The sequence below is a fragment of the Metschnikowia bicuspidata genome (genome assembly GCF_001664035.1).
Source record: "Metschnikowia bicuspidata var. bicuspidata NRRL YB-4993 chromosome Unknown METBIscaffold_1, whole genome shotgun sequence".
Lineage (NCBI taxonomy): Eukaryota > Fungi > Ascomycota > Pichiomycetes > Serinales > Metschnikowiaceae > Metschnikowia > Metschnikowia bicuspidata.
In genome coordinates, this window is record NW_017387731.1 from 2,593,364 (window position 1) to 2,620,884 (window position 27,521).

At 50.0% G+C, this 27,521-nt stretch overlaps 11 protein-coding genes and 1 non-coding gene across 12 annotated transcripts; 7 read left to right on the top strand and 5 right to left on the bottom strand.

Moving 5' to 3' along the window:
• Nucleotides 1-1,683: 1,683 nt before the first annotated feature.
• METBIDRAFT_76541 (uncharacterized protein) lies at nt 1,684-3,153 on the bottom strand (the record flags this gene model as incomplete). Its single annotated transcript, XM_018858547.1, has 2 exons — nt 1,684-2,605; nt 2,687-3,153. 2 exons carry the CDS (start codon nt 3,151-3,153, stop codon nt 1,684-1,686), a joined length of 1,389 nt encoding a protein of 462 aa, XP_018714025.1.
• A 2,003-nt stretch (nt 3,154-5,156) lies between these two features.
• SUP35 (translation termination factor GTPase eRF3) lies at nt 5,157-7,211 on the top strand (the record flags this gene model as incomplete). Its single annotated transcript, XM_018858548.1, has 1 exon — nt 5,157-7,211. One exon carries the CDS (start codon nt 5,157-5,159, stop codon nt 7,209-7,211), a length of 2,055 nt encoding a protein of 684 aa, XP_018714026.1.
• Nucleotides 7,212-7,288: 77 nt separating this feature from the next.
• IPK2 (inositol polyphosphate multikinase) lies at nt 7,289-8,362 on the bottom strand (the record flags this gene model as incomplete). Its single annotated transcript, XM_018856919.1, has 1 exon — nt 7,289-8,362. The coding sequence occupies one exon, from the start codon at nt 8,360-8,362 to the stop codon at nt 7,289-7,291; it is 1,074 nt and encodes a 357-aa protein (XP_018714027.1).
• Nucleotides 8,363-9,640: 1,278 nt separating this feature from the next.
• On the top strand, nt 9,641-10,120 carry METBIDRAFT_9801 (uncharacterized protein; the record flags this gene model as incomplete). Its single annotated transcript, XM_018859461.1, has 1 exon — nt 9,641-10,120. The coding sequence occupies one exon, from the start codon at nt 9,641-9,643 to the stop codon at nt 10,118-10,120; it is 480 nt and encodes a 159-aa protein (XP_018714028.1).
• A 1,686-nt stretch (nt 10,121-11,806) lies between these two features.
• Nucleotides 11,807-12,703, top strand: SSO2 (syntaxin; the record flags this gene model as incomplete). The annotated part of the gene is made up of 1 exon (XM_018858549.1): nt 11,807-12,703. The coding sequence occupies one exon, from the start codon at nt 11,807-11,809 to the stop codon at nt 12,701-12,703; it is 897 nt and encodes a 298-aa protein (XP_018714029.1).
• Nucleotides 12,704-12,735: 32 nt separating this feature from the next.
• On the bottom strand, nt 12,736-13,256 carry METBIDRAFT_107537 (uncharacterized protein). Its single transcript, XM_018853846.1, has one exon. It carries the CDS (start codon nt 13,035-13,037, stop codon nt 12,768-12,770), a length of 270 nt encoding a protein of 89 aa, XP_018714030.1. The 5' UTR covers nt 13,038-13,256; the 3' UTR covers nt 12,736-12,767.
• Nucleotides 13,257-14,520: 1,264 nt separating this feature from the next.
• On the top strand, nt 14,521-16,558 carry FCY21 (purine-cytosine permease). The gene has a single exon (XM_018855529.1). The coding sequence runs from the start codon at nt 14,958-14,960 to the stop codon at nt 16,503-16,505; it is 1,548 nt and encodes a 515-aa protein (XP_018714031.1). The 5' UTR covers nt 14,521-14,957; the 3' UTR covers nt 16,506-16,558.
• A 411-nt stretch (nt 16,559-16,969) lies between these two features.
• Nucleotides 16,970-17,797, top strand: DFG10 (putative polyprenol reductase; the record flags this gene model as incomplete). Its single annotated transcript, XM_018858550.1, has 1 exon — nt 16,970-17,797. One exon carries the CDS (start codon nt 16,970-16,972, stop codon nt 17,795-17,797), a length of 828 nt encoding a protein of 275 aa, XP_018714032.1.
• A 1,818-nt stretch (nt 17,798-19,615) lies between these two features.
• Nucleotides 19,616-21,059, top strand: METBIDRAFT_35646 (uncharacterized protein; the record flags this gene model as incomplete). Its single annotated transcript, XM_018856637.1, has 2 exons — nt 19,616-19,708; nt 19,827-21,059. 2 exons carry the CDS (start codon nt 19,616-19,618, stop codon nt 21,057-21,059), a joined length of 1,326 nt encoding a protein of 441 aa, XP_018714033.1.
• A 1,644-nt stretch (nt 21,060-22,703) lies between these two features.
• On the top strand, nt 22,704-23,555 carry VPS28 (ESCRT-I subunit protein; the record flags this gene model as incomplete). The annotated part of the gene is made up of 1 exon (XM_018856455.1): nt 22,704-23,555. The coding sequence occupies one exon, from the start codon at nt 22,704-22,706 to the stop codon at nt 23,553-23,555; it is 852 nt and encodes a 283-aa protein (XP_018714034.1).
• A 645-nt stretch (nt 23,556-24,200) lies between these two features.
• METBIDRAFT_9807 (proteasome regulatory particle lid subunit) lies at nt 24,201-25,031 on the bottom strand (the record flags this gene model as incomplete). The annotated part of the gene is made up of 1 exon (XM_018859462.1): nt 24,201-25,031. One exon carries the CDS (start codon nt 25,029-25,031, stop codon nt 24,201-24,203), a length of 831 nt encoding a protein of 276 aa, XP_018714035.1.
• Nucleotides 25,032-27,136: 2,105 nt separating this feature from the next.
• METBIDRAFT_t62 lies at nt 27,137-27,207 on the bottom strand. The gene has a single exon. It is a non-coding gene; the product is annotated as a tRNA-Gly (tRNA).
• Between the last annotated feature and the right edge of the window lie 314 nt (nt 27,208-27,521).

Consider the following 27,521-nt stretch of genomic DNA (forward strand, 5'->3'; position numbering starts at 1 on the left):
TTTATTATGGGCTTTATAGTTGCTTGTGGTGGTGTCTTACATTCCTCAAGTGACACCATATAGTATAATGTCTCCATAAAAAGCTTCCAGCTTTATTAAAGAACAACATCTGGACTCAATATTAGGGGAGCTTTTCGAGCTCGGTGTCAGAAAGCAAAAGAAAGCCAGACTAATACTTTTATCAAGTGACTAACACGGAGCTACTAGTCCACGTTGCCTCAAAAACCTCCTCTATATTTTGAAGATGTTATCATCGACAAACGTTTGTATGAGAAGTACTTGCAATAAACGACATATGCAGGTTTACAATTTGCAGTAGCATGACAATACTACACAACCTGAAGTTGCACAGTAACAGGACTTGTGATTTACGGGATTAGACGTTGCTGGAAGCACAAAAAAGAATAGATATCAGCATTGGGAATCTGCTCCTGGTGAAATCAGCACCAAGAAGAATCGAAATCTTGGGGTTTTCAGTTGGACAGACGTGACAAAACCCGACACAATGGTCAATTCCAGGCTCGAGACATGATTTATTTCTTGTGGAAACCGAAACATATGTGACGGAAATTGATGGCCCCAAGTATGTTGTCAATTGAAAAAAAGCGGCACTAACAAATCGAAGAAAGACAACCCAGGGTCAATAGCTGATGTGATGTACGCTATGAGCACATCTTTGTTCTGTTTCGTTTGACGAGGTCTCCAGCTGCAAATTAATCGACACGCTTTGGGTATACAGTCGAAGTTTTGCCGTACGTAGGACAGGAAATATTTCCTAAAGTGAAAGCGAGCCTTTCGCCAGCTTCTTGCACTAGTCCTTTTTGACATTTCTTCCTTCAATCCATTAGTACCGCCGCTTTTCTGAATCGCCCACTTTTCCTGCGCCATTGTCCGTCACTGTCTCAGCCAGTTTTCCATCACCTAGCTTTTACCCGATAGCCGACATTGAAGATATTTGACACTGGAGCCTCTTCGTCGCATCCTCAAGTCTTTATCCAGCAGGCAAAGACATATGTACGACTTGCCGTTTTGTCAAATGAACCATGGTCACAGGTCCTTAGAAACGTATCCTATGGGACGATGGCATTCAGTTAGTTTTTCAAGCGGCTGACATTGGCTATGGGCAGTCGTCTCCTCTTTGACATTTCATGAATTGGTGCTCGCCCTTCTCACATTACAGGCATTTTTGTAGTTTTCGTCAGCGGCGGGGGTTTACATCCCTAGTTACACTCTATGATGTTTCTTAAAAATAAAAGGACACAGGATCGCTGGCGCCTGTCAGAAGCTAATAGTTCCGGTGGCACGGCCTAATGGTTCTAGCGGCAGTGCCTCTCTATGATTCTGGGCCTCTGAGATTCCGAAGGCAGGACCTCTCTAAGATTCCGAAGGCATCTGGCCGGTGTTTCGCCGTGGGCGGAAGGAGAGGCATGCCGTTGCCTGCGTGGTGGCGTGGCCGTTTCCTCGCTGACGCATGGCATGTGACCGGTGCCCACTGCTGGTCGCCCGGCTGCGCAGAGCATTGTGCTGCAGCTTTGAGCAGCGCTCTTGGCCCGACACGCCCCAGGCTTGGCCCTCGACACCAACGCGCCCGCCCGCGGCGCTGCAAGAAATCCCGGTCCTCAGAGAACACACCTGCACGGCTGTCCTTGCTCCAGGGCTTCGCGCCAGGGCCTCGCGCGAGCCTCAGTAGTACACGGAGGCCCCCTTCGACACCTCGTTGCGGTCGCCAAACGGATCGCCACTCTCCGTGGACACCGCCGTGTCCTGTCTCGCGACTGGCTGTGGGCGTGCGAGTGCTTGGCGGCGGTCGCGTGGATGCACGGGCACGGCCAGGCCAGCGGCGTCGTCCGTGTCGGAGCCGGCGTCGTTCACGTCCAAGCGCCGCAATCTGCCAGCGATCGCGTCGTTCTCCGTTCCCGCGCCGGCCGCGCTTTCGCCAATGTCGTCCGCGCCGGTCGCACTTTCGCCGTCGTCGATCTCGTCGCCCGCACTTTCGTCGTCGCTGTCGCTCGTATAGTAGCTCTCGCCGGAGCTGACGGACGCGTCGTCGCGGCGGTCGTCCTGGTGGTACTGGGCCGGGTTTTCGGGCGTGTACCCGCACATGGCGTCGAAGCGGTGGAACGACGCGACCAACTGGTCGTTCGCCACGAGCAAGCTGCCCAAGAACTCGTCGTCCAACTCCAGCACCTCCTTGCTTTTGTGGCTGCCGTCGCCCGCGCCCACGTACTGCAAGTAGCGGAGCACCTTGCGGCGGATCTTGCGGCACCGCTCGAACTCCGCCGCGGCCTTGGCGTCGTCCATCGGGTCGGAGCCGCGCGCGAGCGCCAAGAGCGCGTTGTCCAACGCGGTCGTGTGCGTGTGGCAGTCCGCAATGGTGGTCCGGATCTTGGGCGCCTCGGCCCGGTAGTTGATCTGCGGGATCTGGTACTGCTCGTCCGCGTAGACCACGCCGCGCTTCCGCTTGCTCTTTTTCTTCTTCTGCTTGGCCGCGTACGGCGACTTGGTCTGCGGCCGTGGCGGCGGGACATGGCGGGCGCCGCTCCTGTCGTTTTTGCCGCTGCTTCTGTCGTTTCTGTCGCTGCTCCTGTCGTTTTTGTCGCTGCTTCTGCCATCTTTGTCGCTGCTTCTGTCGGTTCTGCCCCCGCTTCTATCGCCCGCCTGCCGCAGGCGCGTGCCGGGCTAGGACCGCGGCATGGCCTTGTACAAGCCGGCCAAGTTGCCATAGCCAGGAAGCTCCTGGAACTCGTGCCTCCAGCCGCGGGCCAACTCGCGCACCCTGCGGACCACCAGGCCGTCGTAGGGCCCCCCTAGTCCGGAGCGGGCCAGGCCCGACGCCACGGCCCTCAAAAGCTCGCCCAACTTGTCGTCGGCGGCTATCGCCTGGCCGATCTTGGAGCCTGCATTGAGCACCAAGAGCTCCAACAAGTCCAACGCCAACACCAGCTCGGCGGGCGTGTTGCCGTACTTGATTTTCTTGCGGATGGCACGTGCCGCCTCCACCGCGCCCAGGCTCTGGAGCTTGATGAGCGAGACCAAGTCGGGGACGTAGAGCTCCATGGAATCGTCTTCCAAATCGGCGTTTCGGTTAAGGGTACAGAGCTGGTTCACCTTGACGGTGATGGACGTGAACGGTTTTTCTCCGAATATGGGCATTGTGATGGGTTGACGGGATACAAGGCACGACGCACAAAGAGGTACGGCGGTGCTGATTGTTGAGGTTGTTGGAGCACTGTTGATCGTTCACGCGGAGACGGAGACCGGCGGCTGTGTGCAGGCCCGCCGCCCCACGGGCCGGCCGGCTTTGGGATTCGGGGTGATTCTGTGGGTCTGGCCGGGGTTGAAATTGGGTATGGCTGTGGTTGAAATTGGGTCTGGCCGGGCTTTAAATTTGATCTGGCTGGGGTTGAAATTTGATCTGGCTGGGCTTCTAATTGGATCTCGCTGGGCTTCTAATTCGATCTCGCTGGTCTTCAAATTCGATCTCGCTGGGTTTCAAAAGTGTCAGAAGAATGGCAAGGTTTGAGCTTCCCCGCAGAACACATCCAGTGCTGTGGAATACCTACACAGCCATGTTCCAAGGCCTTGCTGAATCTCGGATTCTGCTGTGATCAGGTCTTGTTGCGGTTTTGGAACGGTGCTGACTGATCTCCTGGCCCTATGTATGCAACGCCACCAGTGCTGGCCAGTAAAGTGGCCCACCTTCACTTGATGTGAGGCGTGCGGTGGTATTGATCTTCCAAGCAAGAGCCTGGTGTTTTAGTGATGTCTGTGATGGAAACGAAAATATCTTGGTTTTCGGACACGGAATGTTTTTGTCCAGCGCTGGCTCCAAGAGTGTCGAACGCAAGTGCAAAGACCATGTTGAAGGCATTCTAAACGACGCTGTCTGCTATCGCAGTTTCCTTGGAAGGCCGACTTTCGCAGCAATGGCATTTGGTATCTCTTGTCTTAATTCGCACCTCAAACGAGACTAGGCCGGAGCTGTGCGAAACAGACTCCCCTGGGTACGCCATGATACCTTGCATAAATTTAATTTATACTGCTAGGAGATGATAAGACGTATATGAGGAATGGCCAAGTTTACTCGATTGGCTTATATCCCCATGGAAGCAACTAGTTAGTCAACTGTGTTTCTACAAACCCCCGCATCGGGTGTCAATCAAGTATCTTAGTCATGTTAATAAAAGGTATTTCAAGAGTTGAGGCTTCTCTTTATCCACCCCGTTCCGAAGGCCCGTTTCAAGGGCAGCGTAATCTGCGTTGCTGTTGGTTTGGTCCTAATCAACATATTGCATTTCGTCCTGTATGACAAACTGTACATATCTATTTCAGCCATTGACATTCATCTGGCTTATTAAGCTTATGTTTTATTCAGATCTCAGAACCAGCCACGCGGATCTCCAAAGGCGGGGCCCAGCTATGTTCATACATAATACAAGCCATTTTTTATACTCCAGGATTGGCCAGACAATCAGGACCTGATTTCCGATATGGCTTTGGCGTCAGAGTGCAGGGTCCCTCGCTGAAGCCGGTTCCATGCTAGCGGCCTTGTCGACAGACAATAGGAAAGTCAAATATTTCCTGCCAAATCGAAGGGGAGTTCCCTGCAGCGACAACCTTGAGTTTTGGTTTGGCTGTACAAACGGCACAAAAATTACTCATCGTCCAAGGCCAGAGATAATGGCGAGTTATCTCATCTTGACAAGGATACATACCTGGCAAATCGTGGCACAGGCCCACGAATCGAGTATCTTTACTTGCCCGCCTTTTTTCTCTCTTTGTTCAAGGTTTACATCAACGCGAGATTTTTACCGGCAATCGGGAATTTTGTTGGATTCTGATTCCTACGACTCACTGTAATTAAGTCATTTTTCGCAGCCGTTCACCACCTCGAGCAAAAATGTGCAGACATGACTCACACCCACTCCGCCAAAATCCAATCTTTTCAGCAAAATTCACATACGGCCGTCCCATCAAAACATCATCCGGCAGTCCTCCTCCCAACCGCAGCCAAAAATCCCAACTACTCCCACGGAATCATGGCATCGGGCCATTGGCGCCGGGCACGTGACCGCCCCAGCCGCGCGCCGCCAGCAGACTACTCGAGAAAATCAGGAAAAATTTTATACATCTACCCCATATCATCTGTTTTCACCATGGCTGACCAAAACCAGTACACGCCGGACAAGTTGGCCCAGGACATGGCCAATGCCAACGTCTCTGCCCAGGCAGGCCAGTACAACCCAAATGCTGCCCAGGCGTTTGTGCCGCAAGGCGGCTACAGCCAGTACCAGAACTACCAAGGCCAAGGCTATAATCAGGGCCAAGGCTATAATCAGGGCCAGGGATACAACCAGTACCAGAATTACCAACAGGGTAACAAGGGCGGGTACAACAACCAGTACAACCAGTACAACAACCAGTATAACCAGTACACCCCTCCGAACGGCCAGTTCGGAAACCAGTACACCAACCAGTCCTACAGCGGCTACCAGCAGCAGCCCCAGCAGGCCCAAGGCATGTCCTTGGCCGACTACCAGAAGCAGCAGGGCGCGTCGCTGGCGAGTTTGAACAAGCCCAAGAAAACCTTGAAGTTGGCCTCGCTGGCGGGCATCAAGTTGGCCAACGCCTCCAAGCCTGCAGAGAAGAAGCCGGAGCCCAAGGACGAGGCCAAACAGCAGCCCGCCCCGGCCGCAGAGCCGAAAGCAGAGGCCCTGAAAGAGGCGCTCAAGGAGCCCAAGAAAGAGGCCTCGAAAGAGGCTGCAGACGCCAAGCCTGCATCCAAGCCCAAGGCCGCCAAGCCGGCCTCCCTGGGCTCCAAATCCGCCGTCTCCACCAAAGAGCTGACGCCCGTGCCGACCGCGGACGCCGTGGCCAAGGCGCAGGAAGACGAGGTCGACGAGGAGGTCGTCAAGGACTTGTTTGGCGGCAAGGATCACGTGTCGATCATCTTCATGGGCCACGTGGATGCAGGCAAGTCCACCATGGGCGGCAACATCTTGTACTTGACCGGCGCCGTCGACAAGAGGACCGTCGAGAAATACGAGCGTGAGGCCAAGGATGCCGGAAGACAGGGTTGGTACTTGTCCTGGGTCATGGACACCAACAAGGAAGAGAGATCCGACGGTAAGACCATTGAGGTCGGCAAGGCCTACTTCGAGACGGACAAAAGACGCTACACCATCTTGGACGCGCCCGGACACAAGATGTACGTGTCGGAAATGATCGGCGGAGCCTCGCAGGCCGACGTGGGAATCTTGGTCATTTCCGCCAGAAAGGGTGAGTACGAGACCGGCTTCGAGAAGGGCGGCCAGACAAGAGAGCACGCGTTGTTGGCCAAGACCCAGGGCGTCAACAAGATGGTTGTCGTTGTCAACAAGATGGACGACCCCACCGTGGAATGGTCCGAGGAGCGGTACAAGGACTGTACGACCAAGCTCGGCCAGTTCTTGAAGAGCATTGGCTACGCTAAAGACGACATCATCTACATGCCCGTGTCCGGGTACACGGGCGCGGGCTTGAAGGACCGCATCTCCAAGGACGTGTGTCTGTGGTACGACGGGCCTTCGTTGCTCGAGTTCTTGGACAACATGAAGACGGTCAATCGTCACATCAACGCGCCCTTCATGTTGCCTATTTCAGGTAAAATGAAAGACATGGGCCTTGTTGTCGAGGGTAAGGTCGAGTCCGGCCACATCAAGAAAAACGGCTCCTTGTTGATGATGCCTAACAGATCGTCCGTAGAGGTTGTGACCATCTACAACGAGACTGAGCAAGAATGTGACGCCGCATACTGCGGTGAGCAGATCAGATTGAAGCTCAAGGGCGTTGAGGAAGAGGACGTGCAGCAAGGTTACGTCTTGACCTCCCCCAAGAACCCTGTCAAGACCGTGACACGCTTCGAGGCGCAAATCGCCATTGTCGAGTTGAAGTCCATTTTGTCCAACGGCTTCTCATGTGTCATGCACTTGCACACAGCCATCGAGGAGGTCAAGTTCATTGAGTTGAAGCACAAGTTGGAGAAGGGTACCAACAGAAAGTCCAAAAAGCCACCCGCGTTTGCCAAGAAGGGTATGAAGGTTATTGCTATCTTGGAGGCCAGCGAGGCTGTGTGCGCTGAGACGTACAACGACTATCAGCAATTGGGTAGATTCACCTTGAGGGACCAAGGCTCTACCATTGCTATTGGTAAGATCACCAAGTTGTTATAAGAACGAGTCTGCTGTGTTATGTTACCAAAAGTGAAGGGCCTGTATTGACTAGGAAAGTGGATCGCATCGCGCTGGATTTATGCCAGGTCTGCCAACCGGCAGAAGACGTCCAAAAGGTTCTCCAAACCATCGAGAATGTTATCGTCGGGCCCTTTGCCCGGTGCGTATTTTGCGTGGGCAAAATCAATGAGGTTTAACCGGGAGAGCGGTGCTTTACGGTGTTCGAAATCGGACTCCACGTCAGAGTCCGCGTCCGAATCGGCGCCGGAATCCACGGCATAGAATGGGTCACAAACCAACGGGTCTGCCTCGGTATATGAGTCCCCATTGACGCCAGCCCATCTGGCGGGATCGCCCTCGTAGATAAATAACAAAGAGCCTGATTTGATCCGCACCTCAGCATCCAAGAGACAGTTGTAAAGTAGCTGTAATCTCTGGACAAACCTCGAGAGAAGCAAATCGTGAACCTGGGGCTCCACCAGGAAAAAAAGCCCTAGGCCTTTTCCCACACTGCTCTTGTCAAGCGACCGGCCAAAAATCTTATCGAAACTGGTGTACAGCCCTCCATCCTCTATAGCTTCGGTGTGCATAGTAGCGTCCATATCGGGGAACAACGGAGCCGGATTTAGGGGCGTCTGACTAAATATTTTCATGCCACAAATGCGGAACCCGAGCGAGCCGCTAGTGGTGGCCTTGCTCACCGCCTCCAATCTTGCCTTTTTTTCCAACAGAACCGTGTCGTCAGTAAGAACAGAGCCTAGCTTGATATCGAGGATGCACGGGTGCACAAAACGATGGTAGAGGTTCAGAAGTACGAGGTACGGGTTTTCCAGGCCTGCTGGCAAATCTGGCGCTGAAACTGCTGGCAAATCTGGCGCTGAAACTGCCGGATTCACGCTGCTGCTGACTCCATCTGGATCTAGCACCATGGCGCCTTCCACGCGCTCAAAGCCCTCATTCATAGTGCCCATATATGTGGGCATCCAGTGCGCTAGCTGGCTGCCCAAAAGCTCTGGCTCTGCAGACAAGCGACTGGACGCCTGGGCGTAGAAACTAATTTCTTGTGGCGACAGAAGCTTGGCAAAAACCGGGCCGGCGGTAAGCGCCCCGTCATGGCCCGCGGCCTGGTGTACCGATGGGGTGAAGTTCATCAATGTGGAGATGATAGATAATGTAGGTTGATGATGAGGTGCGATAGTGGAGTTCGCGGCCGCGGATGTGCCGCGGCAGCGTGGGCCATAGAGTCTATTTTTGGTCGCCATTGGTGTGAGAGATAGTCCGTGAAGGCTTGAGTTTTGTTTTTTTTTTTTTGTATTTTTTTCCTCGGCTCATCATTCCAAGCTTAGTGGTATGTCCCGAAGATGATCAAGATGTCTAATACTTGAATTTACGCGCCATTCATTTAAATTTGGCCAAACTCGATAGCAAGCACGTGGACGCGGTGATGCCCTAGATCTTGATAATGGCCAGAACTCGGAACGCTTGAGGTGGATGTCACGTGTTTTTGTGCTTCATCTAATTCTATATAGCGTCATACTATCTGAAGCTATATTTGTTAGTCCAGGATGGTGCTGTCAGCATGCTTTCCTACATTTTGCCAACGACTTTATGGTAGGTTTTTTGATGTGATATGTGGTGCAGAGATAACTACCCGCAAGATGTACGCTAACTATATACTTGTGATTTTTTTGCTAAGAATTTTAAGTCCAGATGTTCGATGGCTAGTCTGAGGTAGCAAACATTCAAGGCAAGGCCAGAGCCAGAAACGGAGCCTTGTCATGATGTGCTAGAGACATTCGCTCTTGAAGAGCCTTTCTATATTCTTTGGTAAAATGTTTTGTCGGATGCTCGCAAAGCTATTCTTCTTTCGAAATTTTGTGTGCTCATTGATGGTGTGCTTAATCAACTCGGGCTGCCATGACCAGCCACACTTTAATAATAGTCATATTGCTCCCCAATCTATTTATGATGTTTGGTGAATCGAGATCTCAGCTCTCAACTTAGCATAGAACTAATTCAAAAGCCTCAGATCTCTGAAAATCATATATAGTATTCTTCCTTATATCAACGTGAGCCAGAAGACTTAATCCGTTTGGTGAGGTTTTATTCAGTCTACTTGATATTTACATGCAGAAATGCACCTTTAGATTTGGCCAGAGTCCATCTACAGGTCCTGAATCCATGCCCCTAACACTGGTCTAAACACTTAAAAAAGAATGGAATAATTTCTCTTGGCCCAAACATTCCTCAGCTAATTCATCGCATCTCAGTGAGGCGTTGATCCCAGATTTCGAAATGGGTGCGACTTTTTCCAGGCATTTGCACCCATTTGATTTCTCCCCATTTTAGCTCCGGCGAAAACGACACCATCGTGACCAAATTTCAGAACTCAAAATCAAAGTAAAACCACAATACGAAGAGAAATAAACATGAGTTCGGATGAGATCGAAGAAATCCTGGTGGCACTGTACCAGGTTGGTTTGGAGTCTGCTCCTACTGGCATCCCCCCGACGCTTCCATTTGCAAGACCTTCTTTTGAAGAGATGGCCGTTCACTCGGCCCCATATTATATTATGTGTCTCTTGTATTTAGTTGGAGCTGTTCCCTTTGTGACACCGGGAATTGAGATGCCGGGCCTTTACAGCTTCCTTGCCTACTCTGTCTACAACATTTCTGCGGTTTACCGGAATGGAATGGTTGTGTATTTTGGCCGCAACTCTGTTACCCTCGACTTTGTGATAGCGCTATGGTCGGCTTGGTGGCTCATCAGAGCTTTTAGGCTTGTTGGGTGGAAGTGGAGTGCGTTGTGGTTCGGGCTATTTTGGGTGCAGTTCACGCTCGTGAAGTTAAAGCAGTATTCGGCCCGACGAATTGCAAAGCTCAAAGCTGCCGAGGTAAAAGAAGATTGAGTCAAACTTTTGGCAGTCCTTTCTGAAGGATGTATGTGTGTGTGGAACACAAAGAAGGGGAGGCCGTAGGGCCATCTTCGTTTGGCAGCATACTTCAAGTGGCCCCAGATTCATAGTTGTATTGGAATCAAAACTCTAAATGAAAGCTTGTCTAGCAGATGCGTAACTGAAATCCAAAATTTCGACTCTTTTTTCTCGAAAAGTGTATTGTGCCGTTCTTAAGTATGCGCAAATCGAGTAAGTCCAGTCGAATGTGACTTGCTGATTGATCTTCAGGGATTAGTCAAAAGTGTTTTGAACGTGTGTCGTATGAAGTTTTCGAGTGGAAGGAGAAAGCAAACCAGAGCAACTGTGTACATGAGCTGATGCAATCTTCGAAGGTGGTGAATTAGAAACATCAAAGTGTCTTTCTCAACACAAATTTTTAAAGGTGTGATTTACGTTGATGATTTTCAGAAAGACCAACAAAAAATTTTAGAGAACATCAAGAAATACTTTATTGCAGGCAATCCAGAAACATTCTCCCAGCTTGTACAAGAATCTATAAATATCTTGGATAGCTGAATGTTATTGCGATATTGGTTCTGCATCAAAGATATATACGACTCAAAATATCAATATGAATCATTCATACATTGCCTCTTGCTTATTCAGTATGTGGATTGAGATCCTGGTATTTAAAGGATATTGTTCTTGGCCTCTCCTATATGAATTTGAGAGGCACATGATCACACGTACCTATGGTGTCATTTCAATGGTTCCATACACTGAGGCTAGTTTGGGTCGAAGAACCAAAGCTCCTGAATGAAAATAGACTCAATATTTCCGGAAAACTAACTGCGATTTCAAATACTTAATTATCATGGCGGCTTTTTCATGATGAGATTGCACTTGGTCACCATATTTGGTTCGCACCTTGATCCAATGAAACGTCAAAAAATGGGGCTGACCACAGATTTGACTGCTCTAGAAGAAGCACAGTCTTTGCCATACACACATATTATGACATAAACATTAAAAGCCAGAACCACAAAAAAGTAGTTAAAAAAAAATTGAAGTGGAATGAGTAGATTAACAGAAAAGATAACCGTCCTGAAAACAAAACTACTCAGCCTCGCGCGAACACGTCTAATAATAGTCTTCCAAAAAAGAGCGTCGCATAGTACCAATAACAATGGGCTGAGTACATCCTACCGTATCAAATTAGCTGAACACCAACTAGATGCCAATGTCGACTAAAATGGGCAGAATTCCACTCATGAACTGAGTTCCACTAGTTCTCTGAGAACTGCCTCAGAGCTTGCAGAGCCGGCGAAACTCGAAGGCAATTCTAACTGATAGAGAATAGCGCAGGGATCCATATCATCTTCATGGACCCGAAATGCTCCCGGCATTCCAACATTCCGGACGGCCAACCCACCAAGCGTGCCTGACGATGGGTCACGTGACCATGTGTTTGCTAGGAATCAGACTTCCCGACTGAAACGCGCGCAGCCGCTGACTGTATGCAGGCCCCAAAAAGCCAGCACCGCCCTAAACCAAGAATAACACCAGCACCCATACCTCCATCACGCTATCCTAGTGCTCCGTCAAACCCCCGCCCACGCCCCCGACACGCGCCTGAAACCCTCGCCAACGCACCCGGAGCCCTGCTTATACCAGACCCCCCTTTTTTACCGAAAAAAAATGAGCAACCCGTACTATAATGGCGGCGCCAATGGTGCCGGCGCTAACCACAACACAAACTCGTATGAAATGAACGCTTTTAAATACGAGGAGGCCGACGACTTCGTCGAGTTCATGAACGAGATCCAGGACATCAACCTGCAGCTAGACAACTACTCGAACTTGGTGGACTTGATTGCCAACAAGCAGAAAAACCATCTTCAGGACTTGGATTTGAACGACGACGGCGACGAGGGCGAGTACATGTCCAAGCAAATCGACCTGCTTGTTTTGGAGGCCTCCAGCTTGCAGAGCGACTTGAAGTCGCGCATCAAAAACGTGCAAACCCAGGCGGCCCAGCTGAGAAACCCCCAGAAAATCGACCAGGCCGAGACCTCGCGCAACAAGTTCTTGGACTTGATCCAGCGCTACCGCTTGACCGAGAGCAACAACCGCGAGCAGACCAGGGTGCAGGCCGAGAGGCAGTATCGGATCGTGAAGCCGGACGCCACGCCCGAAGAAATCCAGGCCGTGGTTGAGGATGGCTCCGGCAACCAGCAGATCTTCCAGCAGGCGTTGATGCAGCTGAACCGCCGCGGCGAGGCCCGCACGGTGTTGAACGAGGTGCAGGTGCGCCACCGGGAGTTGTTGAAGTTGGAGAAAACCATGGCGGAGTTGACCCAGTTGTTCCACGACATGGAGGAGTTGGTAGTGGAGCAGGACCAGCCCATCCAACAGATCGAGCAGCAGATCGACACGGCGCAGCACGACATCGAGCAAGGTGTGGGCCACACCAACAAGGCCGTGGTGCTGGCCAAGAAGGCGCGCAAGAAGAAGATCTGGTGCTTTTTCATCTGTATCATCATCCTCTGCATCCTTGCGCTTATCTTAGGTCTCTACTTCGGTTTGAGGAAGTAGAGGCGGAGTGGTGCGCCAGGAACCGCGGCTCCCGCGGTCATAGGGACGACAGCTGGCAATGTACTCATGTGGCCCTGGGGGAAGCCCACCCAACCAGACGAAAAGGACACCATAGATCTGGCGTTGCGCCCTTTGCCACGCCGCAAGAAGGAATGCAAGCATAGCTCATGCGATTAGAACCACGTACGGGAAACAGACCCCGTCGCATTTCCCGAAGCACAGCTAAGCGTTTCGAGGGACAGCCATACGAAAAACCTAATACAAAAGATAAGCGAATGATAATTTTAACACGCTCAAGCGAGTAGAAAACCGAATGTCGACAGCTGACGGCCATGGCCGGTTGCTTGGGATAAAAGGCCGCGTAAGAAGTGGCCCTTAATACTCGGGTCTGTGAAACAGTTCATGTTTCGTCAATGCTGCCCAGCAGGTTGTTTTCGGATTTCGGATCTGACAACGGTACCAGGACCACAACGAATGTTGTTTGCTTGCATAGTCCATATTTTAAGAGCTTGTTCACTATTTTGAGTCTACGGCTGAGGGGAAAGAAGGTGGAGTGCTAAGAAATAATGCGAGACAGAAAAGACCTCGTTTTCTTACGATTCCACACTGCACGGAAATTTCAGTTGCCGAAGAAATTTGCCACGGAGGTATAACAAAAAACATGTTTATGGCTTTCCCTTCATGTGTGGGTGTAATTCCTACGAAAGAGCCCGTTAAAGCATAACACAAGACTCGACAAATCTTGGAGTTGAGATGCTCTCAGATGAATGCTCAGGTTTTAAACGCCGGAAACACATCTGCCTTGTTTGAGTTATGGGATGAACTTTGTTTAGCTGAAAATTCGTCCGTTGTTCTTTGTCCATCAAATCGAAAGCCAAGAAAAGAGAAGTAGTCAGTGAGAAAGTGGTTTGTAACGCCCCTCCCACAGAACGCCAGAGCACATGGAAGAATCATTTGAGAAGCAAAGGCAGATTTCTCCTTGGCTCAGTCGTTCCCGCAAATTTGCTTTAACAATAGTTTTTAGGCGACGAGCGTGGAATCACTACTGGCCTCATCTACTATGCCTGGGGTAGCGTAACCAAATTGCCTCATGGAACGTTCCACAATATTTCCCTCGATGTAATTCTGCCTGCTCCAGCAAGTTGTCATATATTCCAACTTTACTTTTATTGCACTTGGGAAACGTTTTGTCAATTTCGTGCACTTGTGGTTATATTTCAGCGACCCAAGAAGTACTCGAGTTACCTGCAACCTTAATTGCCTGTAATGCGGTTCAATTGTTTGGTCGAGTCTTGTTTCTCCTCTTGTTTCTTATTGCTTAATTTGAATTGCCAAAACTCTGAAACCCACAATTGTTCTAAATTCAAATTCGGTGATGCAGTTCTCTCTTCCTATTGTAATATGCCTTCTACTTTGCTTGTTTGATTGACTCAACAATAGAATCAAGCACTTTACATGCAAACCACCTGGAACCAAAAGTTCACGTTCGAAGCCCTGTGCTGGACTCATGAGCCATAATTTGCAGATCTGGCGCCATGTATCCAGGTGACCGCTGACGCAGCATGGTGCCTTTTTAGAACCGGACGAGTCGGTGCGGCTCAACGATAATCCAAAGATGACGAATGACGTGAGGACAATTAGCTGAATGGAGTCATGAGAGGCCTTGGATGCAGAACGACGGCTTCAGGGAAAGAAAAGCCACGCCGCTCCGCGGGGCCAGAGAAAAAAGCCGTACGAAAATTTAACATGAAAACCAGAAAGCAGAAAGCGTATAAGGGGGGGGGGGTGTCAGACATGAAGTGGCACTAGATCTAATTCCCTCATGCCGCCTGGATTAAGGTTTGTCCAAAAAGCCCGATCATTGTTCGCAATCAACGTCGAGGCCCATGTGCCCGGCCGGGCCGCGGAAAAGCCGTGGACCTGCCTCGGCAAGGTATCTTTCTCACAATGCCGCATGAACTGGTAGGGAGCAGCCTGCATGCCGGACAAAGTGGCTCTCCGACGCAGGAAACCGCCGGATCGTGAATTGCTTTTGCGCGCTTAACAGGCACATGCGCCCGTGTCGCATATGCATGCGCACAGCGTGGTGATGGCAAGAGCGAAAAATGCTTGCCTGAGGCCCGCCTTGGGATGCCGGTGCCCTTATCTCTCTGCAGCGGCCTGGACGTCTTATAAAAAACGACGGGAAGTACACCCTGCTTTTTTTGCCCGTAGTGATTACCCCAGATTTGTCGAGCGGTTTCCTTGGAAAACAATGGCTGACCAAGAGAAAGATATAACCCACGTGCCCATCCAAGTCAAGGACGGGTCCTCGTTGGATGCCTATGAAAAATCCATCACGGACTCCGGGTTGGGCGAGACGTCTGAAGGCGGCTTGAATTTCATAAACCGATTGGCTGTTAAGTTGAATGCCGAGACCAAAGGTATTGAGCTTGTTACAGACGAGGAGAAAAACGATGACTCCATCATCAACGCCGCCAGTATGTGGTGGTCTGCTAACATGGTCATTGCCACATACTCGTTAGGTGCGCTTGGAATCACGGTGTTCGGCTTGTCGTTTTTCCAATGCATCATGTGCATTGTGTTCTTCAACATTTTGGGTGCCATTCCAGTGGCCTACTTTTCTATTTTCGGCGTCAAGTTGGGGCTTCGGCAGATGATCTTGTCGCGGTTCCTCGTGGGCGACTATGCCCAGCGGATCTTCGGGTTTGTCAATATGGTGGCGTGTATCGGCTGGGGTGCTGTGAATATCATGGCCTCGGCTCAATTATTGAACATCATCAACAACGGCGCATGTCCACCATGGGCGGGGTGCTTGATTTTAGTGGTGTGCACAATTATCGTGACATTTTTCGGCTACAACATCATCCACGCTTACGAAAAGTATTCATGGATCCCCAATATGGTGGCGTTCATTGCAATTATTGCCCGCTTGGCCAAGGCGCAGACTTTCACGTGGGGCACTACAGTGGGAGGCGAAACCACGGCCGGTAATGTCTTGTCTTTTGGAGGAACCATTTACGGTTTTGCCACCGGATGGACCTCGTACGCGTCCGACTATACCGTGTACCAGCCCAGAAACGCCAACGTGTACCGCATTTTCTTTGGCATCTTGATTGGTTTGGTGCTCCCGTTGATTTTCACCATGACTTTGGGTGCCGCGTCTGCCACCGGCACTCTCACCAACACCAGATGGGCCGAGTTGTACGAGGAAAACTCCATCGGAGGCTTGGTGTATGCGATTCTCGTCGAGAACTCGTTGCACGGCTTCGGAGAGTTTTTGTGTGTGTTGCTTGCGCTTTCCACCGTGGCCAACAACATTCCTAACATGTACTCTGTGGCGTTGTCTGCTCAATCAGTGTGGTCGCCTTTTAAGAGAATCCCCAGAGTGTTTTGGACGGTGTCAGCCAACTTTGCCGTGTTGGCCATCTGTATTCCTGGCTATTACCATTTCGAGTCGGTCATGGAGAACTTCATGAGCATGATCGGCTACTACTTGGCCATCTACGAGTGCATGTCCTTGTCCGAACACTTCATTTGGAACAGAAACCAGTGGAGTGCCTACGATTACGAGAACTTCAACGACAAGACCAAGTACCCGATCGGAATCGCCGGTGTTTTTGGTTTCTGCTGCGGCTGTGCTGGTGTCGCGGTGGGTATGAACCAGGTGTGGTACCAGGGCGTGCTTGCTAGAGAAATCGGAGAGTACGGTGGAGAGATTGGATTTGAGTTGGCCGGTGCCTTTTCGGCCATTGGCTTCAACTTTGCCAGGTACTTCGAGCGTAAGTATATCGGCCGCTAGAGAGCTGCGCCATGTGTAACAATAATTTTAATGAAATAAGAACAAGGAAGAAATTCTACATTCTCAGTGTGGTGAAACACGCCCGTGAACGCTATTAAGCCTTCATGCAGATTTCCTATCATGAACTTTATGAACAATCTGAAACCAGATTATCCAGGACACCCCTTGGCCATCTAAATCTTCGGCGTGGCACGGCGGCCGGCGGTGATAAGGATAGGGGCTACTGACCTCGATAAACAAACCTTAAATTCGTCACACAGTGCCAGAGTGGGGAAAGCAGCCGCATCTCAGTCGTTATCTCCGCCGTCTTTGCGCACGCTGCGCGACACACGTCTCGGGAGGCCCCTGCCCTATGCCATTTACTTATCTGATAAGAGCCGCTCACGCGGCCACACGACGCCGCGCACGTACACCATGCATAAGCATCACCAAAACCTTCAATCGGACTTCCCGCCGCCGGAATAATGATCGTGGCACACGCAATTTCCGCCAGCTTCGCAGTATTATCCGTTTTTCTTTTGGCGCTCATTCAATTTAATGACCTGAGCGTGCTTGTATACTACGGTAAAGTAGCGCAGGGCCGCTTGCATCAGAACTTGTCGCCCTTGGCGACTTTGTTCAATGGCTTGGCGAAACTCACTGTACCCAAAGCATGGTTTGCACACTTTTATATTTTATACCTGGCCCTCATGTGGAGCCAAGTTGTGCTATATCCCAAAAGCATCCTAGAAAACGGCAAGTATACACTAGTTTGGCTATTTCTCACGTGCCAGGCCAGCAGACGATTGTACGAGAGTTTCAACGTAAGTCGTTGGAGCCCTGCATCGAGAATGAACGTTTCACACTACCTAATGGGAATGCTTTTTTATGTGGGCGTGTCTGCCGCGTGTCTTTTGGGACTTTTGAGCCAAGACCCGCTGGAAGAACAAAAATTCAGCCTTCTCCACAAGGCCTGGGTGGGAGGGTTGGGACTATTGTTCCTGCTTTCCCAAATAGACCAGTACCGCAACCACAAGTACTTGGCTAGTCTTGTAAAGTACTCTGCTCCAAAGAACGGGGTTTTTTGTGTCGTGTCCAGTGCACATTATCTCGACGAAATAGTGGCTTACTTTTGTGTTGTGCTACTGGTATTTACCAGAGGCCAGATTGTTGCTGAAGACTGGTCTTTGCTAAGCATATGGCTCTTCATCGTGATTAATCTTTCCATAAGTGCATGTGAAACCCACAAGTATTATAAACAGAAGTTTGATGACTATTCCGTGAGATTTGCTTTGATTCCCGGGCTAATCTAAAACAGGAAAATGAAAGGGGCGCGCTTTTATATGCGAACATCAGAAACATTTGAAATTCACTTCAATTTATGCATCCTGACGAGAGACCTCAGTGCTCTATTGGCGTTCTGATTGATGTGTTTACTGGTATAAGCACGGCATTATATGTTCCGTGTGAGCGAGCTCATTACTGAAATCGAATGAGATTTAACGTTGTGGTAGACGGGGTACAGGATGCTTGCGTTACCGAACATGTATCTACATGTTGTGCAGATGATTTCGTACAACTCTGCTTCAAGATTGCCATACCTCTGGCTCTTTTGTAGTTCTAGCGTGTATTACATTTGATAAATGCTGACGATTTATGATTAAATGTCCATACAGTGGTGATGAAGAGAAGCAAAAGTAGCAGAGCACCAGGTCAGTGTGTGTAATCAAAAGATTCTTTTGGACAAAGAAGCTGCGGAAAGCAGCACCCATTTGGATATTTAATTTCTGTGTCTATGGTGCGTATTTAGGGACCGTCTCTGGATTTCCGACTCATAAGCTTGGGCAGCTTGCTGTATTTAATCTACAAGCCACAAGTCATAGCATTATCGTGTTTCGATCGCTCGAGGAAGGCGCACATGTCATAGTCACACTACAACTCTAGACGAGGAGTTGATGCACATAAACTGCATTGACCATACTTGAGCCTTTTACTCGACCCACAGCCTGTACTTGGTCTGGTTGTGCTTTAGATTTTCGGCGAGTAGCAGAAAGTAAGAGACTAGAGTTGTGTGAGCTGAAAACATCCCGGACCGCAGGATATTAAACCAGATTACTATTCATGTGTGTCTATTTGCGCTCATACTGTTCTTCCTGCGGGTGTCCCTTTTCCAAGAAAAATAAGAGGTCTGGGATGTTCACAGAATAAGCTCTTCTGTTAGGGCATTTTCAGGATTTCCAAGACGGTGCCTTCTGGGTCTTCGAAAGGCTGATCATGAACAAGGACTTGGCATGAGCAATAACGACAACTGAGCACACATTCAAGATTAGTCGTCCAGTGCAACTACTCCTTCGAATAAGATCTAAAAAGATTTGTTGGGCTTAAGTAAAACGTTTTTGCCTGTCTTTAGTTTTCCTGGCAAAGCTGTCGCTCATAGCTCGATACGCTCATGGCACAGGTAGTCCCAGACAGTCCAGCGAAAAAAGAACAATCATGTTGCCATGAAATCAGGCCCCATAGTCGAATAGCACCTGCGCCAATGCTTACGACCAAACCAGCCTGGTGTGTATTTGACAGACTGCTCAATGTAATTAGCTACTACACCAGTCAGGTAGCACTGATACACCGACAGCCGGCTTTCCCGGAAAGAGGCTTAGGCCCGTCGATCCCTTTACTAGTTATATAGACATCCATATTCTGCGTCCAACTACAGCCCCGAAACCGCAAGGCACGATAGACATAGTATGTATAAGTGCCCTGGAAAACCAGCACAAGCATAACAAGTGCGAGCAGAAGAGCCTAACCAGACGCAACCCCACCACACCTGTTTTGAGTTGAAAGAAAGGTGCCCCAAAACAGCCGCACCTGCAGAGCCTTCCCCGGGTATCTCACAAGGAAAGCGACCTCAAGCCAGGCCGCCTCACACGGCTTCCACCAAACAGGTCTTTTTTCGCACCCCGCAAATCACGCACTCTCAAGCCTAATACTTCGAAAGAACGTACCCTGGCTTCTCTTTACCCCACGCCACCACCCTGTTCCGGCGCCTGGAACCCGTCTTTTTCTTGCGCCTACCATCCCCAGCGGCCGAATCTGAACGTGTGGCCCGACGCCTGCGTGAAAACACCCGCAAAATGCCCCCCAAAACGGAAAGCCCTTTGCACATCAGCCTACGATCGGATGGGCGCTCTTTTGTCAAGGGCAGCCCCGGCGTCCCGAACTCAATTGTACGTATATTCCCCCCATCGACATGCCCCATTTTGGCGCGGCCGCTCTTCTTTTCCCCTGCCAGTTTGGCTGCTTCCGCAGGCGTTCTTCTGGCCTTCCAGTTCTAACCATAACCAGCCTAGAATCCAGACAACGATCCACATCCGCCCCGCCAGGGGCCCTACTTTCGACTGCCGCGCCGTGACCTTGGAGCTCTTGACCACGCAGAAAGTCGTGGTGCCCTCGGCGCTCAGCTCGGGCGAAACCGTCAAGCAGACACGGGTTTTCGCCGATCCGCTGGTCTACGTGCCGCCCGTGGGCCAGTTCTCGCAGACCATGTTGGCCCTCGATGTGCCGGTGCTTATTCCGCTCGACCGCGACATTGTGCCCAGCGGCTATGTGGAAACGTGGGGCGCCTCCACCGTCCACACGCTCGTGGTGCGTGTTTTGCTAGGCACGTCCGTGGCCTCCGAGCAGACGACCGTGCGGGAGTTCCCCGTGGCTGTAAAAACGTACGACACGCTTCCGTTGTACCGGCAGTTCAACGAGCCCGTGTGTGAGAGCCAGGTGTCCGCGGACAAGCAGGTGTTGGTGGACGTGACGCTCCCTGCGTCGGCCGTGGGGCCGCAGGATTCGCTCCACGTGGCCGTCAGGGTGGCCGCCAACCACCTGTACCACAAACGCAAAAAGAACCTCCAGCTCCGGCTGGTCACGCTCCAGATCAAGGAGGTTTTCGAGGGCTTCGACGGCGGGCTTCCAGCACGCAAGGAGCGGAAGCTCCACTCGGAGACCAGGACGCACGAGTGTGCACTCTCCACGGAGGGCGTGGACAACCGCTTCCTGATGGTGTTCCCGCACGAAAACGACATGCTAGACTTGTACTCCGGCTCTGCGGACCAGGTCATCCAGAAACAGCCGGTGCGCCGCATCACGGCCTCGTTCAACAAGAACAGAAACATGCCCAAGTTGGCCGAGGGCGTCCCGCTCACCCACGTGCAGGGCTTCACGCTGCTCGGCAAGTTGTTTGCGCTCCGCTACGAGATCGTGCTCAAGATCAGGCTTGCCCACGGCAAGGACGTGGTGTGCTCGATCCCCCTCACCGTGTCCCCGTACAACCGTGCCAGCAGCACGTACCTCATGCTGTGGATCATGGCCGAGTGCCAGGCGGCACGTGACGTCTTTGGCCGGGACACCGTGGCGGACATCGTGGCCGGCCGCCGTTTCGATGACATGTACCGGGCGGCCCGCCCGTTCTGTGCGCCTCCGGTGGTGTACTCGTACAACCCGTCCGACTGGGTCGAGTTGGGGTACAATGCGGACGCGTTCTACAATCCGCGCAGCGACCGCCGGTATGCTTGCGAGATCGACTAGACATGTGACAGCGGATCTTTGTGCGTGGGAGTTTCGGCCGGCCGCTGGAGCAGCAGGTTTCGGCCAGCTTTCCTCAGACGAACGTGGTTATGGGCCAAAGATCAAAGCGCACCTCGCGTTTTGGAACTTGCGCCTGGAGAAGAGGCAGGGTACTTACTTCAGGCAGGAAATGGGGTGGTCTGATGCAGCGTGTTGGTAATGTAGCGTTCTGGCCCGATGTAGCGTGCTGGCCTGATTCAGCGTGATAGTGAAGAAAGGCGAGTCGGCAAGATGCAGCCTGTCGGTGAGATGTCTATGTTGTTGGAGAGAACGCGTGCCTTTATGGAGGTGACGGCAACGGCTAGTTTTACGAACGGCGAGGAACTTTGTGATCCAAACGGCTTGTGCTTTGTTTTCTGGAGGTCTGATGGCAACGAAAAGAGCTGGATGCTGTCCCTGCTTCTTCCGGGCTCCTGGAAGATGGTGCTCAGAATCAAGACAGGTCAGCTATTTTTTTGACGCCGACCAGTGGCTGGTCAAGACTACTGCCTGTGCCAGGTCTTGATCAGGCCCTCACCTGTGTGCTGGGAGAGTCCTTCGAAACATGAAAGTCTGTATTGGGCTATTCAGTCAGGGCTCACTTTCCAAACCCACAAGACGTGTTTTTTTTACCACATGATCTTTGTGCGACAGCCACGGTGCTTCCTTTACCTTCACCCAGGCTTTCCTGTTGTTGCACGCCCTAACAGCTCTCATTGGATCCCACTACTTGCTTTTTGCGACTTTCAGCCTCTTCCTTTGGTGAGTATTCACAGCAGGTGCCTTGCGATTTCAACAGACAGTGACTCCATATGATGCTCAACAGCTTCTTTCCAGGAGTTTTGGCCGCTGCTGAAAAATACGTCTTTGGAAACGACAGTGGCAACTTTTCAAGAAGATGTCATTTGCGGCACCCGCCAACAGTCCTATACTAATGCACTTGTATCAATGGCATCACTGATCTATGGTACTTGGTGGAAAAAAGAACCACTACACATGGCTTATATGTGACACTTTGCTCACACCGAGATCCCGGGTTTGCTACATGTCAGGGTCTCAGATACTTCATGACCAATGGACGCCATGAGAGCAGTGACAGAGACCTTTCTCCATGCAAATAAATCTGTATTGCTGCGACCCGAATTTTTCACGCATTGCGCAAATACGACACATTCATCTTTATGTGCGGAAATTATATCCTGACATCGGATGCTGGACATGTCATTGACAGTTCCAATTTCTGCTGGTCCCAATGTATGGTGGGTAGCTTCATCAGAGTATCCATACACCGCTCGCTCGCACATGCCACAAATTTGCCATACCGGCAGTTGAAAATAGCACTGGGTTTGTTGAATCAAAACTGCTAGGCGGCACCAAAAAAAACCTCATTTGTCACAATAAATTGAAACCAGTCCGTCCGAGCACGCCCATATCAATACGCTCGAGCGCCCGGGCTGCCCCAGATTTCGCACCCAGTCTGCCTGCAGAGCACTCACCTCTACTGTGCGAATGCAATCGCCCAGGCAATCCAGAACCATCTGCAACGGACCAATTGCGGCCAAAACTCCCCTAACCGGCCAAATACTCCTGGTTTCTCATCTCCATCTCCGGATTTTCAAGTAGGTGATGTCTGCACCGCCCGCGTACGCGCCAACGACGAACTCCACGTATACTCTAGCGAGCGAACAGGACCACAGCCAGCACCATGGCGAGATTTCACGGGCTTCGTTTGTGCCCACCAGCATCCACAAGGCCGTGTATGACTCGCTCTGTGAGCTCTATTCCATCGTCACAGTCACGGAGACCGTGGAAAATGCTTTTGTGAAGGATTTCGTCACCGACAAGGAAAAGTACACCTCGACCATCATGCGGCTTGTGAACCAATGCCAGATCCTTTTGGAGAGCTTCCACGCCAGCCCCACGCACGAGAAAATCCTCCGGGAAATTCTTCCGGACCTAGCCGGTGACCACAGCAATTTGCTCCGCGTCGTGGCGGCGAAATTCAGCCTTCATGCGCCATTGGCAATCGACAGACTCACGAAAAAAGTACCGGCAACTATTGAGCACTTTCACAAACACGTCGAGCTCGCCGAGCCAACTGAGAAACCCGCTGCTTCTGAAGCAGCCTCGGGTCTGCCCGCACGGGCCATCCACAAACTGGCCGCTGCCAGTGCCCGGCTTGTAGCAGAGGCGACGGGAAACTTCATCACGCTCATGGACGCGGTCAAGTTGAACTACAACACCAAACTGCAGCTCCATCCGCTCCTCAGTAACTTGGTGATCAGTCTCAACGAGTTGGTCACGCGCGAAAACAGCCAGGCGGTGGCGCTCGAGTTTCCGGGCAAACTGAAGTTGGTCAGCTGGCTCATCAAACTCAACAATTTATCCGACAACGACACGCTTTCAAGTGATGACTTGGAGCTGTTTCTCCTGGACTTGGACACTTCGTATCATGGATTCTACGATTCTTTGGAGTGAGCTGTCTTTTGAAGCTTTCGGGTCTCGGTCACGTGGGAGAGAACATTGGCGTGTCGTTTATAGAGATCGGGCAACTGTAAGTCTTACATGGCATTCCCGGTGCTCAAAAGCAATATTTGGCATATTTGGGTAAAATTACATCGTACCGAAGATTCCCTAACCCGCCGCCCTAATTTTCCGTTTTTCTGCAGGGAAACATGTGTTTTTCTTGTCCTTTCACCCTCGGCAGAGAATTCAAAGTTTTGGACGATTCCTTAGTTCGTGGCCTGAAAAGTTCCGCTGCCGCTCGTGTCACAGTCGAACATGCTAAGGAGGCATTCCCCGGATGACATGGTTTGTAGCGCCTGCAATTTCCAGGCTTGTTTTCAGGTTCTGTGAAGAAAATTGCTTTCAATCTAAAAATACAAGGTGAAATGGGTTTTAATACACATACTACCAACATAATTAGACCCCTGTGCCGGTCAGTGCCCTCGGCGTGATCGACGTCTAGCCCTTGTGACATAGACACGCCCGGTGAGCCAATTGAACGGCACTCGAGTAGCAAGTGACTGATCTCTTCACATCATTGAACATCGCCATTTCTAAGAAGATCGACTGGATCCATTGGTGCAAGCCACGCTTTTCTGTCGCTGCCTCCTCGCCCATCTACACAATGGACTCGATTTGCTCGGCATAGCTTAACACGTTCTTGATCATGGCCGCGTTGTCCGAGGCCAGGGCGTTATTCTTGCCGATTTCAAAATACACAAAGCCGTCCTTGAAAGTCCAGCTTGTCACATCGAGTTCTTCCCGCAACGCGGCCTCAAACAGCAGGTCCGATTGCTCCTGGGGGTAGTACAATAGCGTTTTGCAATTGGACACGGGAATCGAGTCGCCGGTCTTTTCAAGCGAGTGTGCAATTTCAACACGCAAAGTGTTGCGCAAGCTGCTGGTGAAGTGGCGGTATTCTTTGCAAGGCAAGTCGGCATCGTCCTGCAACAGCTTCCAGATCTTGATGTAGTTGCCCTCCATCAAGTTGCGCTCCAAATCAATAGGGTACTGCAAGAAATTGTCCTTCTCCACGTCGATGAGGGGCGAGCTATAGATCAGCTCCAACTCCACGTGGTATTTCGAGATGTGGCCCTGCGAAAGCAAGTAGATCAAGAAGAGAGAAATAATCTTGGTCGAGTCTGTGTTGGCCTCGCGCTGGGCGTGTAATCTGGCCGACCCGTAGAATGGCCTCAAGGAAGCAAAGTAGTGTTCAAATGCCTGGTACTCGGCGGCTAAAAGCAGCAGCAAGGCGCCGATTTCCAAGATGCGCTCGGCAATCTTGAGGTCGTTCAACTGCTCCGTCGTCTCGGTGTTTGCGCCCATAGGCACAAGCAAGTTGTGCTTGATCAACTCGATCTTAATTGGAGGAAGCAACTTTTGGCATTTCTCGTAGTTCTCGGAATCGAACAGCGCGTACAATTCCTCAGCGAGTTTAGGAAGGGCCATTTTGAGGGAATTTGTTGAGTATGTAAGAGGAGGGGTTGCTGATCCGCTCGTGTAGGGCTGCTAAGTGGAGAAAAAAAGATGTATTAATGAGAGGTTTAGATGTTGTTGAGACTTGTTTAGACGTGCGGAAGCTGGGAGGTGGCGCTGGTCGTGCGCGCCGCAATGTTGTCTTGGGTGCAAATTAGATACAAAGAAACAAACAACATACAATGGCTTGTCCTTTGTGGTGTGATGCGGGGTATTTAATGATGGCTTTAAGGGGCTACTTTTGTTTTTAAGAAAAACACGATATCTGTGGGATGTGGATATTGTGGGGGCCGTATGCTGTTCGCATGAATATTCGGATTCCAAGCGTAGTATACTTTGAGATGGCGTGTATTCGATATCCTGAGATTGTTTTATAACTAGAATATAATCTTGCTCTTTGCAATTGCTTCGGTGTATAGTATCATGGAGCCTCCATGTTTATGTACTGGGTAGCAGTGTGTGTTGAGTTCATTATTACGCATACCTTGAGAATATCTTTCTTTTGGCATGAGCCCTCATACGACTTCAAAAAACTTGATTCAGTCAGCGGAACTCTGGTGAAATCCTCATCTTTTTGCTCTTATCTGGTAGTACAATCCACAAGCTGATGCGACTGTGGCATCATCTTAGATCGTAAATACATATGATCCCTTTAAGAATAGAGAAGGCTGGTTTGACTGACGAAAGCCCCCAATTGTTCTATTCCACTCAATGGTTTAGGAGCGGGGAAACACAACTTCAAATTTTGCCTAAGACTTTTGTGCATGCCTTTTCAGAAAATTCTCTCATTGAGCAATAAAAGAATCCACTTGCAGAATTTCTGTATGTCGTCGTTCCGCGAGAATTGTTCTAGTGATTTGTTCTCTTTAGTCCTCAGGTTTCCCAAAAGAACTATCACTTCACTCTTGACGTAGTAACAGTGGCTTTTCCGAGAATCAAAAAGGCACTCGAAAAAAAATGCAGGTGGTTTGTCAATCAAAACAGGGTTACGAAACACGGGCCAAATCCTTTACATTATGCGCTGTTAGTTTTTTTGCCTCAGAAATTTCGGTCTGATTTAAATTGTGACTAATCAGCTTGAGAAATAGACAGAATAAGGCCAAGAATGAGCTATCCATTATCCGTTCGTAGATTCTTGTTCCCATAGAATGCAATGCTCAGTCTAATCACCACAGGTTCTTGCGCCAATTGAAGATTTTTACATCGCTTAAAAACGCTCTTATACTCAATAGGTACCACAGGAAGAAACATGAAATTGCGCAGTATTCCATTTCCGAGCTAAGGATTTGCTTTTCGGCAAAGCCGTTCTCACTACCCATAATCACAACTCATACTGAAGTAACTTGTATACTGAAGAAGTTTGAGCGAACCAGAAGACAAAGTGGATCGCCTAGCTTATTGTGAACCAGAGGACTTGCATATTGGGGAAAGTAAACGGCACACAGTTCGGAAGACAGGCTCCAAAATTGACACAAGAAACCTTGGCTTTCTTATGACGTTCTTTTTTAGAGTGGATGAATTGACTTGGAAACTTGGCTAGTCATGCTTCTTGTTTGACTTGTTGTTTTTGGGGTCTGGTTATGGTAGCCAATTACATTTTGAGACAGAAGCGATATGCAATATTTTGAATCTACGAAGACCATCATCGACCTCAATTCAATGACAGTTCTAATAACGAATACGGACATTTCAGGGAAACGGGCCTGGAATATTGTGTACCTAATAGCTTTTAGACGCATCGAAAGAACATGCTCGGAGTTTAGTATTTTTAATTCAAAAAAACAATTTGGTCATAAAGATAGGTTTTTGCAGATTTTATAAGTAATGAACATCGATATGTGGTACAAATATTCAGCCAATAGTGACTTTAAGTCTTAAACCCCTCTAGAAACTACTAAAAAAATGCTTAATTGGATGGATACACCGACTTTATGGCACAAATTCCTGTGCCCATTTCTTTTGGCCAGTTTTCAAGTTAGCACGCGTGAGCTTAGTATGCAATCTAAGAACACTTACGCCATTCCACGGGCATTCTTTTGCAAAAACCAACTACTACTCAAGCTGTTTAAAAAGTAAAGTGCGCAAGCCCGGAATCGAACCGGGGGCCCAACGATGGCAACGTTGGATTTTACCACTAAACCACTTGCGCTTTTGTTGTCTTTTTCCCGGCCAAAACAATAATATAGCTTAAAATTAGAATGAATATGCGTGCTTTTTTCTTCAGTCATTAATTATATGACTGATCTCGAGATTAAAAGCACAAGTGAAATTATTTTTAGTGGTAGGGGAGTCCACGCATTTTCATCAGAGCCAATACGTAAACAGATACGTGCCATGAGGACTGTCCAGGCCGTGACTAACGGAAGGGGACGGGTCGAGCTAAGACACTTGGTACGTAGCTGGGAGCTGTTTAAAGGTTTTTTATATATATTCGTTATATAGTTTTGCCCCTTTAATCAGATG